We start from the raw sequence: 18093 nt of genomic DNA on the forward strand, positions 1-18093 counted from the left end.
CTTTTTTTGATTCGAAAATTCTACACCAGTTTACTTTCAACACAAGTTGAATATTCAAACATAAGCTAATCCAATTAAAATTGTAATTTGAATGAAACAAGAGCAAAAGCTGAAAAAATTAAAAAAATGGATATGAAAACACCCTTTCACTAAGTTAATGGTGGAACAATTAACTCAGCGCTGAAACAATAATAAAAGCAACACTATCCTTTTTGAATGTTAAATACATACATACATATTTATCACATATCAAATTGTGTTTGTATTTGCGCGCCAAAACTTGAAATGTGCTTAATATTTTTTCATAAATTATTTCTCTATTACTCACTTGCATAAAGGTATCGTCTCATATAACCCTTTCAACCAAATAACGTATTTCAGTGAATAGTGAATTTTAACGGAAAATGCATAAAAAAATTCTAACATGAGAACACAGCACCCATAGCAAGTAGAAAAAAACAGTTAATGAAATAGTCGACACATAATGATCAAAATGGCATGAGGAAGTGAAACTGCGCGCAATCTACACACATAAGGACATACAATACTCCTATACTACCCAAAAATTATATTAAAATGTGGATGTATGTGTATCTATTTGCATAACACAGCGACTGTTATGTAATTACTAGTAGTTAAATTATATAAGAAAGAGTTGAGTTTCTTCAAACAATAGTCTGCATGTATGTGTGTATTTCTATATATTTGATTTTTTATTTGTAAGACATATTGCATTATTCTCTAAAGACATCCTCGCATAACCTTGAGCGCACCCAAGCATCCTTAAGTTACCACCAAGCTAAGCAGTCACGCATACACACAAAAATCTGTGAGATCTACAAATAGTAAAATCGCGAAAACTAGGCGGAGTTCCTTGTTATATAGTCTACATTTCCTATTACAAACACATGCATGCCACTGTATATTGCCGTTCTCACGCACGCACGCACTTTTTACGACTATTTCGCGCAATGCGTTGCTCTCCAATTCAGCTTAACTTCTATAGTTCTCTGTAGTCTGTATGGCGCATGCGTTACTTAATTTCTGATAAGAATATCACAGCTTCCAGCAAAGGTGCACCTATATGTAGCACTATGACACTCTCCGGTCACGGTGAGTGAGCGCAAGCGTTCGGTGAACTGTATGCTCACCGGTTGGCTCACCCCTTACGCGTTACCCATCCAGACTTCGGCCAGCCAGACGGCCGAATGTCAAGCCAGCCCTGCTCGTTGGTGTGCTTGACTATACGACTGCGCGGTACACACAGGAACTGAAAACACGCGTGTGTGAGTGTGTTAGTATGCGCGTGATTTCTCAGTTTTCACTGAACGCGCTCCGCTTCACCACTCTTTTTTCACTACATAGCTACGTTCGGTGACAGCGCGCTCTCGCACAATTTAACCCTTCCCTATGGCTATCCTTAATGTCGCACAGCAGACAGCAGAGTCGCGGTTGCGAGTGTGTGCTTGTGTCTGATTTTAATATTGCTGTGTATGTGTGTGTGCTATCTGCCCTTTTGTGTCTTCGCTTAAAGACTTTTCCCTCCAAGAAAGCAGAGCAGCAACCTCAGTGACGGTCACATACAGACACAGCAGTCAGTAAGCCTCCTTGTAGTCTTCGGCAGCACATCACAGCCACTTCGACTTCGAGTTCGACAGCCAAAGCGTGTACATTCGTGTGAGCAGCAAATAAGCAAGCGACCGGCCGGCTTCCACACAGAGCACAACAGAACACAACAGTTGTCCAACGACGACGCGAGTGACTAGAACTTTGTCTGCCAGCAATTAGAACGGACGAGTGGCGCGCACTAACGCGTAAACGGTCCTTAAAAAGCAAAGCAAAAAATTATATTTTTTAGTTTAACAAAAAACAAAGAAACTACTAATTAAAGTGGATTTAACGAAAAAGACGTTTTAACGCAAAATTTCAGTGAATTCCTCAGAAAGCACGACGTTTTGTTTAGCTTCGTTGTTATTGATGTTTTTATCTGTTTTTTGTTCATTAATATCTGTTTGTGACTAAAACGCGCCTGCACTCAGCCTGTGTCTTGTGCATCTCATTTAGTGCATCTTGTCGTTGTTGTAATCGTAGTTTGCATGTTTTCTGACAAACACGCTGCGTGCGGCATTTTGTATTTTGTATGTGTATGTTCAATTTATTTCAATCATTTTGTATCGAAATCCCAAATCCTCTCCCGTACCTTCCTAAACTTCCGCATCCTTTGCAACATCAGCACTGCTGTATTTACAAAGTTCCCGCCCACAATGGATTCGAGCAGTCAAATTAGTGTTACTACCGCAACGACAACAACAACGCCGCCCAACGCCTCAACATCCACAACAGTTGCCATGCCCGCCAGTACATTAGCCACAAGTGCGTCCACAACCGCATGCGCATTAACAACAGCAACTACAACAATCTCCAGCACCAGCAATGCCAGCGCTCCCGCCTCCATTGTAACATCCGGCTTAGCCGTCGGCAATCAAAGCGCCACGGTTTTAGCGCCGAGCGCGTCGACTGCCGCTGTGGGTGGCCCGCTTAGCCTAGCGTCGGCTGTGAGCGGTCAACCCACACAGCCACAGCAGTCAGTGCCCATCATCGATCTAGTGCGGGGTGAAGATGCCAACAATTCATCGTTACCCAGCGTTATTTCGGAAGGACAACGTTCACTCTCTGGAGCGCCATCGGCCTCATCGAGTCCGATACTGAGTCCGCCCGGAAAAATATTCGGACGCAATGCGAATGGAACAAGTAAGTTTTAGTTTGTAAGTTTATTTGAAATTGAATTATTTTAAAGTATTTATTAATAAATGTAATTCGTCAGAAAAGAGTTTGGTGAGTGCAAAACTGTGATTATAGTGTTATTACAAGATGAAAGTCTAATACAATGAAAGTATAATTTAGTGATTAAAAAACATATGAATTCAATTTGACAACCATTTTGCTCAAATTTAACGAATTCCGCATCACATTTAAGTGGTGACCTTTCCGAGCCACAAAACATATCTTACTATGATCAAATTTCCTTCAAAAATTGATTCCCAAATATCGGTCTTAAAACAGTTGGTTCTAGATTCTAGATAATCGGTACAAAAGCAGATTTTTATTCGGTCAAAGACTTTGAGGTATTCTCAGGGAGTACTGCTATCCCTAAAACATATTTTAAGGTGTGATGTTTTTTTACTACTACAACAACATAAAGTGATTTGGGCTAAATAAGACGTAACGGGTGATTTTTTTGAGGTTAGGATTTTCATGCATTAGTATTTGACAGATCACGTGGGATTTCAGACATGGTGTCAAAGAGAAAGATGCTCAGTATGCTTTGACATTTCATCATGAATAGACTTACTAACGAGCAACGCTTGCAAATCATTGAATTTTATTACCAAAATCAGTGTTCGGTTCGAAATGTGTTTCGCGCTTTTTTATCGGCAAATTTTGTTCAGCGATGAGGCTCATTTCTGGTTGAATGGCTACGTAAATAAGCAAAATTGCCGCATTTGGGGTGAAGAGCAACCAGAAGCCGTTCAAGAACTGCCCATGCATCCCGAAAAATGCACTGTTTGGTGTGGTTTGTACGCTGGTGGAATCATTGGACCGTATTTTTTCAAAGATGCTGTTGGACGCAACGTTACGGTGAATGGCGATCGCTATCGTTCGATGCTAACAAACTTTTTGTTGCCAAAAATGGAAGAACTGAACTTGGTTGACATGTGGTTTCAACAAGATGGCGCTACATGCCACACAGCTCGCGATTCTATGGCCATTTTGAGGGAAAACTTCGGAGAACAATTCATCTCAAGAAATGGACCCGTAAGTTGGCCACCAAGATCATGCGATTTAACGCCTTTAGACTATTTTTTGTGGGGCTACGTCAAGTCTAAAGTCTACAGAAATAAGCCAGCAACTATTCCAGCTTTGGAAGACAACATTTCCGAAGAAATTCGGGCTATTCCGGCCGAAATGCTCGAAAAAGTTGCCCAAAATTGGACTTTCCGAATGGACCACCTAAGACGCAGCCGCGGTCAACATTTAAATGAAATTATCTTCAAAAAGTAAATGTCATGAACCAATCTAACGTTTCAAATAAAGAACCGATGAGATTTTGCAAATTTTATGCGTTTTTTTTTTTTAAAAAAGTTATCAAGCTCTTAAAAAATCACCCTTTATTTAATTCGACACGCTGCTCGCTATTTAATATAAGGGAGTAAATACTATAACCAAGGCACAACAGCAGAGTTGTAATATAAATATTTTTCATTGTATTATTTGTGGATTCGTAAATGTCAGCTATTTGTATTCTTTCTTCTTTCTCAATTTAATTCCTTTTCTGGCAGACTGTTTAATTTATATTAGTTGTTAGTTCGATTCGCCATTATTCAAATTTAAATATGTGCTTCATATTATAGTCAAAATTGGCCCATGTTCTCATGTAGATAATAATATTGTTGTCATCCTTGACTGCCTACTTACATACATAAGAATGAGATGCGTCCGGTAAATTTTCCTTTTTTGAAAAAAAAAATCTCTTAAATCTCTCGCCTTTAAAATAATCCCCATTTGATAGTACGTACTTGTTCCAGCGGTTCTTCCTATCGTTGAAACACTTCTCAAACTCGATTTTTGAGAAACTTTTTGGCTTTTTCAGCGATTTCTCGAATGTATGTAAATTGACGGCCCTTTAACACATCATGAATATTATCTGGAAACACTAGTTCATTCAAGAAACACACTTTTGTTTTCAAAATCAATCATGTTTTCAATATTGCGCATACTAAACACCCGGTAAAAAAGATTAACAAATATGTGTTGATATTGGCTGGAACATTTTTAATTCACAAAAAATTAAATAAATTATATATATTAGCCTTCATTATAATTAGGAAGAAAACGCTAAAAGCTCTACAAAAATCTATATTAAAGCTCCAAAAGGTTTATAATAAACTGTTTCATAGGAGAATGTCGCTTTGTGATTTTCCATTGTTTTTCCACAAAAAGACCTCCTTAATATGTTGCTTATTACCTTAAATAATATGTTGTTAGTATTATGTAAAACTCTGTTCTAGTCTAGTTTAGGGTTCTAGATGTCTGTAGCTGCTAATAGAAAAATTCTATTAAAGATGATAATATAGTATAAATATGACAAAATCAGCATTGAGAATCTGCGTCTAAATATTTTCAATATATTAAATCTCAAAATCAAATACTTTAACCGTTTACCAGCAACAGTTATGTGGATAATAGCTTCGACATAATACTCAGGGTATAAAAATGTGTCTGCATCATTGCACAACAAAAAATGCACTCACCCAGTTAGACGCCAATTTCTTTCACTCACCGCCAGAGTAGAAGTTTTTGTGAGTCTATGTCAATCAATGAAAAAATTTAAGAAAAAACATAACGCAAGTTGACAATATCTAAAGCCATGACATTACTAAAATTATGTGAAAGGCAGCTAAGCCAGAAAAAGCTTTAGCTTCAGCAAAAAGGAAAGTTATTTCGAGCGAAAAAAAACATGCGGCGGTTTTTTCCACCCTCAAAGTATTTAGTAGCGCATATTTATACTTATGGTGTATGGGACATGGAGAAATGTGTATGGAAACATATATATATATACTAAGTGAATATGAAATCTGAAAAAACGCGCATTTTTGTATGAAAGCGTAGAAAAAGCGTCGCAAATTGTAAGGATATGCAGTGAGATATGTCTTGAGTTGTATTGTATGCAGCAGCAGAGCCGCATAGGAAGCTCAATATTCATTTGTAAGACGTCGACTTTTTCAGAATATTTTCATAGTCGAAAAAGCTGGCGGGAAGACGCGCAAAAAGCTATCTTATTGGCAGGCAAATAAAAGAATTCGCGCGTCACTGGCTTTTTACGCTTAATTAGAACGCGTTTCAACGTATTTTTAACGGGTTTCTGAGTTTATAAAAATATTGTAAAAAGCACTTCCATTGTCTTCAAAGATAGCAAAAGTCACAAAAAAAGTTATTTCTCAAATAACTAAAAGCTAAGCTAGAAAAAACACCCTTAACTCTCAACATACTTAAATACGCACCTTTTGTCTACCTAAGAACGCCATGTTTGAAAGCAGCAACAACAATGCCATACTACAAAATGCAATAGCACCCTTGAAGAGATCTTGCGACTACCGTTAGACGCATACATGCACAAGTCAGGGAACAAAAGTAATGAGATCTTCAAAAAATGTGGAAAGAAAAACAAGTTTCTAATATTTGATAGGCTGACAGAACGAAGAATATGCGTAAAGAGAACACAAGCACACACATATACAAAATGAACTGTAAACGTAACGACAGTTAAACCAACCCCAGTCAGAGAAGGCACCCCTAAAAATAAGGAGGGGTGTTTTTTTTCGGAGTTACTAGGCAGAGTGGCATACACACATACACACACCAGCACAGACGCTCAGTGCGCATGCGCGTCCTACTTCGTTTATCTTCCAATTGGCAAGCAGCGCGGTACTGCCGACTGCATTAATAGGTGCTCAGGGTAATTTGTTGCTAGCTGCCGCTACAGCATTACATACATACATACATGCATACACATATGTGTGCATAACAACATGCCGCCCATTAAGGCGAAGAAATTCGTAGTTGGCCTCATCAGGAGCAAAACATTTTGTAACTAACGGCCACAATTGTCATCAATCTTAAGGTAATGCTCGAGCGCCGCCACACTACGACTCCTGCTCCTCCTTCTCTACTCTCCGGCTGCCGCTCATTACACGGCGGTGTTGAAGATGCGCCAAGACACTTTTGCATTCCACGTCAGTGCAAAGTCAGCTAGCTAGAGGCTGCAGTCATTGTGGTTTTTATTGGTTTTTTGCTTCTGCTTTTGTTGTTGTGCATCGTGCACCCTTCACGCTTGTGATTGGTAAGCGAGTGGCTGACTGGCTGGTTGACGTACTGGTAGGCTGTCTCTGGCCCAACTTTTGCGCCGTTTGCCTGTTGCGCATGCGCAACGCAACGCACGCATATTGGCATCAAGTCATCGACGAACTCATCGACGCATCGGCGTTATTGCCACCGTTGGAATTTTGATCGACAAGAATTTGGTCGTTTAAAAACTCCTTAATTTATCGTACGGGCATATGAGAAATAGTTTTGCCGTATATCGTTTGGCGTTTTTTCTTGCAAATACAGCGACGCGCATGTGTGTGTGTGTGTTGTTGTTATTGTTTTAGCTTTTTTATTGCGTTTTATTTCACTTGCAATGCATTCGTTTTGAGCGCTTCCCCAAATAAATGCGCCAAGTTGACTTTTTTGCTGCGTTCAAGCTGGCGGCCAACTGCTGATTGCTGACTACTGGCTGCTGGACTGTTGGGCTGATGGCGCGTCGGCTGGTTGGCTGGTTAGCCATGCAGCGCCTATAGCTCATCAATACTTCAACGGTGGCGCGGCGCAGCGTTACGCTGTTCAACACCATTGCTGACAACAGCAACAACAACAACAACAACAACAGCAGCAGCAACATTATCAACAGCGACAAGAATCTGCGCTCTGCGACAATGTCCGTCCGTCCAGCCGTTCGCCTCATATGCTGGTTCGTTGGTATGTGACAGCGTTGACTCTTGTCATTATTGCCTTCAAGTGGCAAGCCAGTAAAAAGCTTGCAGCAGCCAGCTACTTACTGTTTTTTCGCGCGCGCTCACAGTAAAAACAGCATATTTAGCAAATGACAACAACAATAACAACAACAAGCGTTCAAATACATGCTTACATATGCATGTTTGCTTCTGTATGTATGTGTGTGTGTGTTTGTGGCACTTTGTTGGCTGCAAAAAAGTAACAATGTCTTCTAAGTGATGCCACGCAAGCGCAGCATCATGTTGCTACACACACACACACATACATTTGTTTGCTTGTTTGTTTGTAGGAAGTGTGTTGGAAAAAAAATCGTAAATTAAATGAGAAAGAAATGTGGTACATTATTTGTGTATTAAAATCACGTCTCATTTATTTATTGCTGCCAATGCAATTCCAAAGAGACGAATAAATAAACAACGCACCGCACTCACATCATCACCACATGCTCATAACAACATAAACATTGGTGCAACGCAGTGAAATGTGTTTGCTAAATAACAACAAAACAACAACGAAACCAGCAAATGACAGGTACAAAATTACACAAGCATTACCGTGTGACTTTAACCTCTAGAATGGCCTAGTTGGTTGTAGTCACCTTTATTCGCAATATCGCTCTAGTATTGTTCAGTTTTGCTCATAATTCGATCTAGAATTCCTAATTAAAAAATTGGATTTTATTATAGGGAGCTAAGGTACATATTAACCCTCAACATCTTTCTAAAATCATCTTAAACGATGGATTTAGGGTTCTCAGACTCTAAACCCGTTTTGAACTGAGCTCTTCATATATAGAGTGGTGATGAAAAATAATTTAGACTGGTATTGCCGATTAATAGAATAGGCGTCGTAAATAATTTTTACATCTCCATAACTTAAGACTTGAGGTTCTTATATGTATATAACACAAAAACCAAATTAAAAGAGGTATTTTCGAATTCCAACTTGAAAAAAGCCACCACATTCTTAAATGAAAAGTTTTATATTCGAAACCTTCTCACTTATCTTAGACGTTGGACTAATATTATTTGAAACTGATCCATAAACTGTACAACATTAGGAAAGCCTTCCGATAAAAACATTCTTCATCTAACTGAGTATGGCACTTTCGACTCTTACCAATGTTTATTCTTATAACTCCTTCGAATAAATTTAGAGCATTTTAATGCTCACAGCTTTAAATTCGACCACTTCGCTCCTCCTTTGGCTTTTTGAACTAAAGTAATTTCTAACTGATAACTGATAGCTGAAATTAGTTATAAAGCAATAAGCATACACCTGGGTATGGTATTCCCGACCTTTAACCCCCAACACAAGGGTTAATATTATCACCACTTGTTAGCGCTTATGTAAACTGTGTCTTTCTCTCGTTCTCAGCGACATCGGACTTTTTTATCAGCGCTGCTATCATTAATACCAAAGAGTGTGTGCAACATGTTGCTGTATTCTGCCACACGGCAGATAACAACAACAGACACAGCACAACACAACGCATCAAAGAAATCATGCCACAAGTTAAGATGGCTAGTACACACACATACTAGCTACTGCATACTCATCGCATGTATAGGTAAGGTGAAGTGTGGTGGCGTTCAAGTTAACGTACCCTCCCCCACCAAGACCGCACCAAGTCATACTAATTATAATTTTTTGCAACCATAATTTGAGCAGAAACAAATGACATGTAGCAAAAAAACGGGTGCCTATCAGCAGACAACGTAGTTGTTGTTGTTGCTTTTTCTTTAGTCGTGTTATATTGTTAATGTCCAGTTCGAGTTCGCTGGCTGACGGCCGTGCCGATGTTGACGATCGGAACCAACCGGCGAGTGCCACCAGCAACAACAGCCAACGCAACTGTGGCAGTAGGAAGAATAACACCAAAGAGCAAGCAGCTACCGTTGCTGTCAGTGCGCTTGCATGGCGGCGGGTGCAACGCTGGCCGAGTCTGTGTTAGCTGCTGCTGGTGGCAGTAATTGCTGCAACGGCGACAGTTTGTGCAACAAACGGCGACTTGCCACCAACACAACAACAACAACAGCAATCACATCTGACTGTCTGTGACTTACTACCACCTCGCCTGCGTCGCCTTGCGCGTGGGCCATACGCTCTCGACCTAACCTCACTTTCTGTTCACTGCCCGCGGTCTGCCTCGCTGCCGCATTTTATGGCCGTGCGTACGCCCAGTATTATATGTTCTCACATAATTATTTACGATTTCACATTATCATGCAGCATTGCCATATAATTTTATTTCATTTCATTTGCTTGCATTGTTTTTGTTTGTTCGACATTTTCACTTTTCGCTGCATCAACATTACGCGCGCCTCATCGCCATCGTACGTCCGTCAGCGACTCACTCTTCCTTGGCCCTTCAATCACTTGATTTTGCTGATTTTCATTAGGTTTTTTATTCGCTTTTTATATATTTTTTTTTGCATATATGTACATACATACATACGTATGAGAGTGTTGTGTGAGTTTTTAGTGCGCTAATGTCAATACTTAGCGTTCGTTCGACTGACATTATCGTCAACATCAACAATGGCAACAACAACAACTGAGTGGCACATGGCTACCCATAACGATCGCAATCGATAATGAACATACTTAAATGGCGACTAGCTGATTTGTGTTTTCTACACGGTGTTGAGTTGCCATTTTTTTTTCATACAAACGCTTTTTGCGTATGTATATGTGCATATTTGTATTTGAAATTGAAGGGTGACGCTACATATACTTGCTATTTTCTTGGTTTAATGGCAAAAGTCAGTAATGATAACAATAAAATGAGTTTTTTCTCAAAACAGAAACAATTCTTTGAACAATTTAGGCAGATAAATCTAAAAAGTCGAAATCTTAACTTAGAAAAAGTCTAAATTATGCAGCATTTTTTGGCAACGCTTTATTTCATATCCTCATATCACAATTATTTCAACTTTTTTTTGTTTATAAAAAAATCCCAGAAAGAAGTTTCCATGTCATAATTTTTGCCACTTTTTTCAAAATTTAGAAAAAAATTTTCAAAAATCTAAAATGGATTACAATAAAGGTTTCCCTAGAATTTTTCCAAAAGACTCTGAATATTACAAGGATCCAATGCCAATTCGTTTGCTAGCAACACTATTGGAAAAGTTTTCCATAAAACTTTTACAGATCTCCATAGGATTTTTTAGTTCTTGATCAAATGAATCCAGCTAATCTCATTTTTGCAAAATTCTAAGAAAACTCCAATGGTAAATAGGTCTGTTTTTGTGGATAAGTTGTAATCTTACAGTCTCCCAATTCGAATATTGCAGAATCGAGATCATTATTCAATAGGCGTATGAATAAAAAATGTTCTCTATATGGATCAAGAACCAGTTTACTAAACACTTTTCGAAAGTTATTCGGTAATAATCAAGTATTGCGTATATTTACAAAAAGATAAAAAATTTGGTACCAAGGAAACATTGAGAGTGTTGCTTTTCAAGGCACAGAAGTTATGCTTCGATGTTTCGATTATTAAGACTGTCAGAAGGGCGACTATATAAGTATATCTCAGCACTCACCGAAATATCAACTTGAGAAAATAAATTAGTTGTGCATGGAATAAGTTCGGAAACAGAGCTTCTTCGAAGTTTAACCATTTCATCACAAAATGAAAATATGTAAAAGATATTACTTTGCTATGACACCGAGGAAATCGTAATTAGAAATACTTGGAAGAAACATGGACTGCTCTCCTACTTATGTATGACAATATGGTCGTCAATTCGCTTAAGTTTGTGATTTTCGAAGGATTCCTTAAACAATTAGCTGTACTTTTCTTTTCTAATACTTTATATGAACAGATACAAGTACATATAACTCAAAGCATGACCACATAAAAAATTAAGAAAAAATCCTTCTATTCTCCCAACTCAGTTCTGCATAATTCCCACATATTAACGAGTTTTTTCTATCATTTCACTTTTTATTCTATGCCCAAATCACTTTGATCAAACGGCGCAGCATCTTCAATATTTCACACGCTTAATTTGAATACGCAAGCAATTTTTTCTTGCTTTTACTATCAAAAAAAATATCGAAAGTGTTGAAAAAACACACAAGAAAAAAATCGAAAACACAAATATCGTCCTTCTTGCCGCCGTCGCCCTTCTGAGATTATCACTCAGCGCTGCTCTTCTGCATGCGTATCTAACTCGAGCGAGCAATGCTGTTGATGATCCTTTTCAACATTTTTTTTTCTCCACTGCTTGTGTGCTCACCTTAGCGGTGCGCTGGTCTACGGAATTTGAATGAAGCGCGTAGCCGCACCGCTCAATCAACCACCGCTGCTTTTCATAGAACGGGTTGTGCGCTTCTGCGCAGGCGCAGCACAGGCGCATATTGTTTACGTCACTGTGCTTTGCATACATACACAGCGACTTCAGTGCTCCTGTATAAATATGTACGTGCGTTTTTTATGCACATTGCACACCCATTTCCTTATGCAGATTGTTGTGCGGCGGCCGTAGAGGTAGCGGCGCAGCGTAGTCGACCGCTTGGGCAGTTTTTTATGCAAACAAATTACTCACAGCTTAGTTTAGCTTAGTCCGGGTTGGTCTGGTATGGTCTCTCGTCTGGCCTGCCCTGTCTGGCGTTTCATTTTTGGGGGATTTTTTTACGTGTCCCTTTTTTTGCTATGGTCGTTTGAAAAAGGGTTATGGTCCACATATGTATGTACGTCGGCGGTCGTCATGTTGGTTGAGTCCTGTTTTTTGCTTATCACAAAAAAGGCTTTTTATTGTTTTTGCCTTAAATACTGCCTACCAAGTTTAGCTCGACATTGGCTTTGCTGCATTTTTTTCTTATAGTTTTGAAAGTGTTGTGGGAATCTCATTAATGTGCGGAGAATCTCATTTGCCTTGACAAGAGATATTTTTACGCCAGTTTTTGAGGTAAAAAACATGTTTTTTTATATAATCTGTGCAGTAGGCTTTAATATGGACAGAATGAATGTACAAAATATAGGGCTAAAGGATTTTAAATTAATTGATTTTTTGTTTTAATTCGGGTAGGTATTATTCACTACCTATTAATTAGCAGCATAAATTTACATATTTACATTATTTTCAATTCACTTAAAATGAAGGAAAACTTACTAAAAAGACTTAAAATTGTATTAATTTTGTTTAATGATTTAATCCCACTGCCTTCTCTCACAGTTTTAATTTTAACGCAGAAAAGAGAAATTATAAAGCAACACGTTGCCTACATTTAGGCACATAGTTAAATACCCTAAGAATTAACTTAAATTTTGTATCAAATTAATTTATTTAAAAAAAATTTTAAACTAAATTCCCATTATTTCATTTTCTTTGTAGTGGTCGCCACATCTCGTCCCAATAATGAGGCGGAAACACAGCTTTATCGCGTGCTGCAACGCGCCAGTCTACTCGTCTACTATGACACGCTGTTGGAAATGGGCGGCGATGATGTGCAGCAGCTTTACGAAGCAGGCGAAGAAGAGTTTCTCGAAATCATGGCTTTAGTAGGTATGGCATCGAAGCCTTTGCATGTACGTCGTCTACAGAAAGCATTACACGAATGGGCTAATAATCCATCGTGGTTTCAGGGTCCCATAACGTCCGCCTCCAGCACACCGGGTAAGTACATGCAATCAAAATTTTGCTTAACCCTCACCAATAACAAATTTCTTTTCGCTGCAGGTCTTTTCGACACACCCACCAAATCGCCTGCGTTACATATGAAACAGGAAGTCTCACCTTCGTTTACGCGCACCGCATTTCCCACTTTCACTCCCACACCATCCGCCTTTAATCCCACACCACTCGCTGCCACATCCTCTCATTTGATTTCACAAATCTGCCCGCCCGTTATCTCAATGCCTGTCATACAACCACATACCCCACTACCGCTCCCGACAGCTGCGCTACCCACTGCCGCCACCCCAGTTGTACCGCCCACATTGAGCGCCTCAACGGGTGGCAGCACCACTGCGGGTGCCACACATCAAGTATCGTCCAGCTCGCCACAACTCACACCCGTACTCACAGAAATGCAAGTGGCGCGCATAACACAAGGTGCTGAAAAAATCGCACGTCAATTGCCACAACGCGAACCACGCGCGCACACCTCGAAGAAGCGCACGAGCCGCGAGCTCGAACAGGTCATCGCCATGCATGAGAATGATCCGCGTCGCATGGACGAGATTCGTAAGTACTCGGCTATTTATGGACGCTTCGATTGCAAGCGTCGTCCTGAGAAACCGCTGACGCTGCACGAAGTCTGTGTGAATGAGGCGGCGGCGCAATTGTGTCGTTTAGTGCCAGCGCTATTGACACGTCGCGACGAACTCTTTCCTTTGGCGCGTCAAATTGTCAAAGATGCGGGTTTCGGTCACTCGGCGAGCATAGCACGTTATGGTGGTCTATTACCGCAGGTAATGCAGGCGCAGCAGGCCATGACACGTTCCGCTGCCGTTTTGGATTGTGAGTCGAGTGATTCGACGGCTTCGGCGTCGAGTAAGCGTGCGCGTTTGGCCTCCACTGAGACAACGGCCGTCGTAACGCCAGCCGATTTGGGTTTGAGTCGGGTAAGCAAATAAAGCTCTGCACTGTTCGAAAATGCTTACGCCAAATGCTGTGTTATTTTTACACCAATTTAATCAAGTTTGCTTCTTTTGCTTTATAACACGCTTTAGCTTCAGCTTCAGCTTACGGTTGCAAATATGGTGGAGAAAGCTTTGAGACCAAGTGCTTACAATGCGGTGATTTAAGGTTATGGGCTTCATTCATTGCTCATATTTTAAAATGATTCGGCATTAAAAAACAAATGTTCTTTAAAATTACAGTTCTATTAACATCTGACGGCAGTGCTTCCCTTAGGTTGTATTATATAGACTGAGTATTAAATTCGTCCACGGAATCGAAGTAGTTATAGAGCCTTCTTTAACGATATATAAACAGATTCGAAAGTTTTTTTTTCCAAGTAGTTATTCTTTCATATCCGCAAGTACTTTGATTACAGTCAGGCCCTACTTCCAACTAATGAGTATTCTCTATAGAATGATTTTTATAGTTTCGGAATGGTACTTCCAAAGTACTACTCGTTCGACTTTGTTCTTTTGACTAAAGAGATTGAACATTTGATTTCTTAATTATGATCTCAAAAGACTTTACTTATTCATCGATAAACGAAAAGGGTATTTAAGAAGACAAAAATCTGACCCACACTATTAGGAATTTAGAAGCGATTTTGGCCTAGGGAATCTTCAGAAATTGTTACCTCCGAAAAAGAACAACTACATATGAGATTGTATCCTTTCTCTACCTAAAATGAATATTGAACTTGAGTGTGAGTGTGTCTCTACGACGATCAAGTAGAAAACCTCAAAGTAGAATACCAAAAAAACTTAGATAAATGGAATTTAGACAGTATTAACCAAAGTATTTATATTTTATAAAGTATTATTTTATTACTAACTGTAATTTAGACTAACTGTATAAGTAATTTGTTTCATTAGTAGTACTTATTGGTATTGGTGAATAGTTTGTATGTAACTCATTTTAATATTGTTGATAATAGTTAAACTAGCGGTTAAAACGGGAACTTATGATAAAACATAACAGTAAATTAGTTAATAATTATATTTAATATGATTTTTATAACGTTTGTATATATTTTAAATATCTGTGTCTGATTCGTAAAGTCTAGGAGAACTGAGAAGTTAAAGATTGAAGATATTATCTCCTTATATTTATAGTATATAACATGTAGATTTTAAGCTTACATGTTGAGAGTTGTTTTTGTTCATATTTTTTTTTAATCTTAGACTATTTCTAGATTTTTTATTATAGTCAAAACCAACCATTTCTTCTTTTTCATTTAATATACAAAGAATATTTTTTAACTTTTGTTTAGTACTGTAATATATACCTTCTTTATTTAACTGTAGTTATTTGTTATAAGTGTAGTTGTTGCCTGTTGATTTTTATATTTTTTTAGCTCTTTTCCCACACATAACCTCAATTTTCTTATTAACTAGTTGTTGGTATCCTACTTGTTGTTTATTGACTTTGTTGGTTTATCGGTTTTTATTTTTAAATTTATTTAAATGAATGATTAAACTAATGAATAAGTAAAATATAAACTCTCCAATTATATTTCTTCACAAATTTGCCAATAAATTTTATGCTTAAAAACAAAACAGAAAACGCTTTTTTACTTATTTGCTTTGCTTTGAAATTCTGCGTGCTTGCCATTTTCTCATTTGTACACAATTTTGCGAAAATATTTAATGCATTTCCAACTTAAAGGAATCAACTGAGGATTCGCGCTATAATCTCTTCGCGATGTATCAGAAATTTGCGAAACCACCATTCGATCTAACAGACATCAGCAAATTCAAGTAGGTATATCGGTGATATAAACCTATTGATATGAATTTAGTTGTATTATTTCATAACTTTTTCTTGACAGCCTCAGCAAGAGCGAATATGATGACAATGATAATGACTCACGGCTTTCGTTCAGCAATTCCAGTTCGCCTTCGATGCCTGTGAGTATATAATATTCTCTCTCGAATTATTGGCCTCCGTACCTTGTAATGTTAAATTTTCTGCTAAGGATTTCATTAAAGTGGACCACGATACTAGGGTTATATGAACTTCGTACAATCTATAAACATTTCTCTCACTAAGCTTTTCTAATTTCTAACCTCACTAATTTGTCTTTCGTTTTTTCTTCTCCATTTTCTATTTCCTCATCATGTAGCCCAGTTCACTCGAGCATGAACGTGACCTGCCCGAGTCGATGAAGTTCAAGAGCTTAACCTCTTTTGCGCCCAATGTGATTTCCACCACAGCAATACACAGCGGTACAGAGCTATTAGACGCTTCAAATCACAATAAATCTTCACCGAATCACCAGCAGCGTAATCAACTGAAAATCATGAATTGTCCAACGACCGATGCCACAGTTGGTATGCTGAGCAGTTCACCGCTCGGCGGCGTGCAAGTCATTTCAGCGGCTGGTGGACACATCATTGCTGTGGCGAACCCCGCGCTGGCGCTGAGTCCAACGCTTAATGAGGCACTGAGTCTGAAGAGGGAGGCGAATTCGCCGGAAATGTAAATAATGAGGAGGAAAGTTGGAAAAGTTATCTAGATATAATCTAATTGTTATAAAATTATTGAAAAAAACACACAAAATATGAAAAAAAAACTATTTTTATGAAATCGTGCAATTTTTATAGATTTAATAATTTAAAGAGTATCTTTTAAATATAGAAATATAAGAAATTATATAATAATGACTTGCACTTTTTAAACTAACACAAATGACAATGGAACTACTGCCTTTTAATATAAAATAAATAACACAAAAACTAAAATGGAAAACTTACACGCTTTTTATTGAAGAGAAATATTAATATATTTGATATAAAATTAAATTGGAATCGTGTATAGTAGTAGCTGTCTTCGAATCACCAAACATTGACAAGTAACGAATCGAACAAACTATACCAACTGCTCAAACAGAAGAAACCTTTGTCTAGATCTCGCAAAGGCGTGGCATTCCAAAATCAACAGTTGGGAAGACTCGACCTCATACTCCTCCACGCAGTAAAAGATTGAGCTTACTGAGGTCGAAGAGTTCCCTAGACCTCTTGCGATTTAGCTTGAGGCAGAAGAATCTTGCGACAGAACAAGTGCTAGTGATTGTCCAACGCTTACTCAGTTCACCATCTGAGGCTCATCCATCCAGAAACAAATTTCAAGAAGTTAGTGGTGCTTCTACTTGTTCCAATTCCACTGTAAGCGAGACTGACGTATCTAGCCCAGCAACCTCATTAGCCTCGCAAATTCCGCCGATTACTATGTGGCCAGGCACTCTCAAACTATCAAAAGTTTTCGAAACTCAAATAGCGCTTTCAGAGAGGTCTATACATTTCGTGATCCAAGATGTCTATATTCGAATAGTTAGAAACTACAGCCGATGGGGCGGTATTTTAGGTGTTCTAAAAAGTCCAATATGTATTTATGATCCTATCTAAGAGCTTTTGTTCAACGTATAATATAAAAGACAAGAGATTTCCACAAAGTATAACAAATACTTTATTTAAATAAGAACAATTATTAAATCAAACAATTTACGAATTGATTGATCGATTACACTTATTACAAGTATGTATGTCTTCTCCAAATATTGTCTCAGTCAATTTGACTACCCCCTTTTGTATGCCAATCACTTTAATTGCACGCATTTATCTCTCAATTTCGTCATAACTCCGCTTTCGCTCGCTTTCCTTTCTATCGCCTAACTGTATGCCATTCAATTCTGCTCGATTACAATCGTAACACAATTAAGTGTATTGATGATATTTTGCCAACATTGATCTCACTGATCAGCGATGATATCTATCGAAGGCAAATATTGATTCACCAACCATTCTACCTTTAACGATTGTTGTCTACCTTTGTTGTGGCTGACTTA

General features: G+C 38.4%; 1 protein-coding gene across 1 annotated transcript; it reads left to right on the top strand.

Moving 5' to 3' along the window:
- The first annotated feature begins 1639 nt into the window (after nucleotides 1–1639).
- On the top strand, nucleotides 1640–16950 carry LOC105214981 (NGFI-A-binding protein homolog). Its single transcript, XM_054229300.1, has 6 exons — nucleotides 1640–2751; nucleotides 12960–13241; nucleotides 13305–14191; nucleotides 15915–16006; nucleotides 16078–16156; nucleotides 16372–16950. Exons 1-6 carry the CDS (start codon nucleotides 2097–2099, stop codon nucleotides 16729–16731), a joined length of 2355 nt encoding a protein of 784 aa, XP_054085275.1. The 5' UTR covers nucleotides 1640–2096; the 3' UTR covers nucleotides 16732–16950.
- The last annotated feature ends 1143 nt before the right edge of the window (nucleotides 16951–18093 follow it).

The sequence above is a fragment of the Zeugodacus cucurbitae genome, chromosome 4, assembly GCF_028554725.1.
Source record: "Zeugodacus cucurbitae isolate PBARC_wt_2022May chromosome 4, idZeuCucr1.2, whole genome shotgun sequence".
NCBI lineage: Eukaryota > Metazoa > Arthropoda > Insecta > Diptera > Tephritidae > Zeugodacus > Zeugodacus cucurbitae.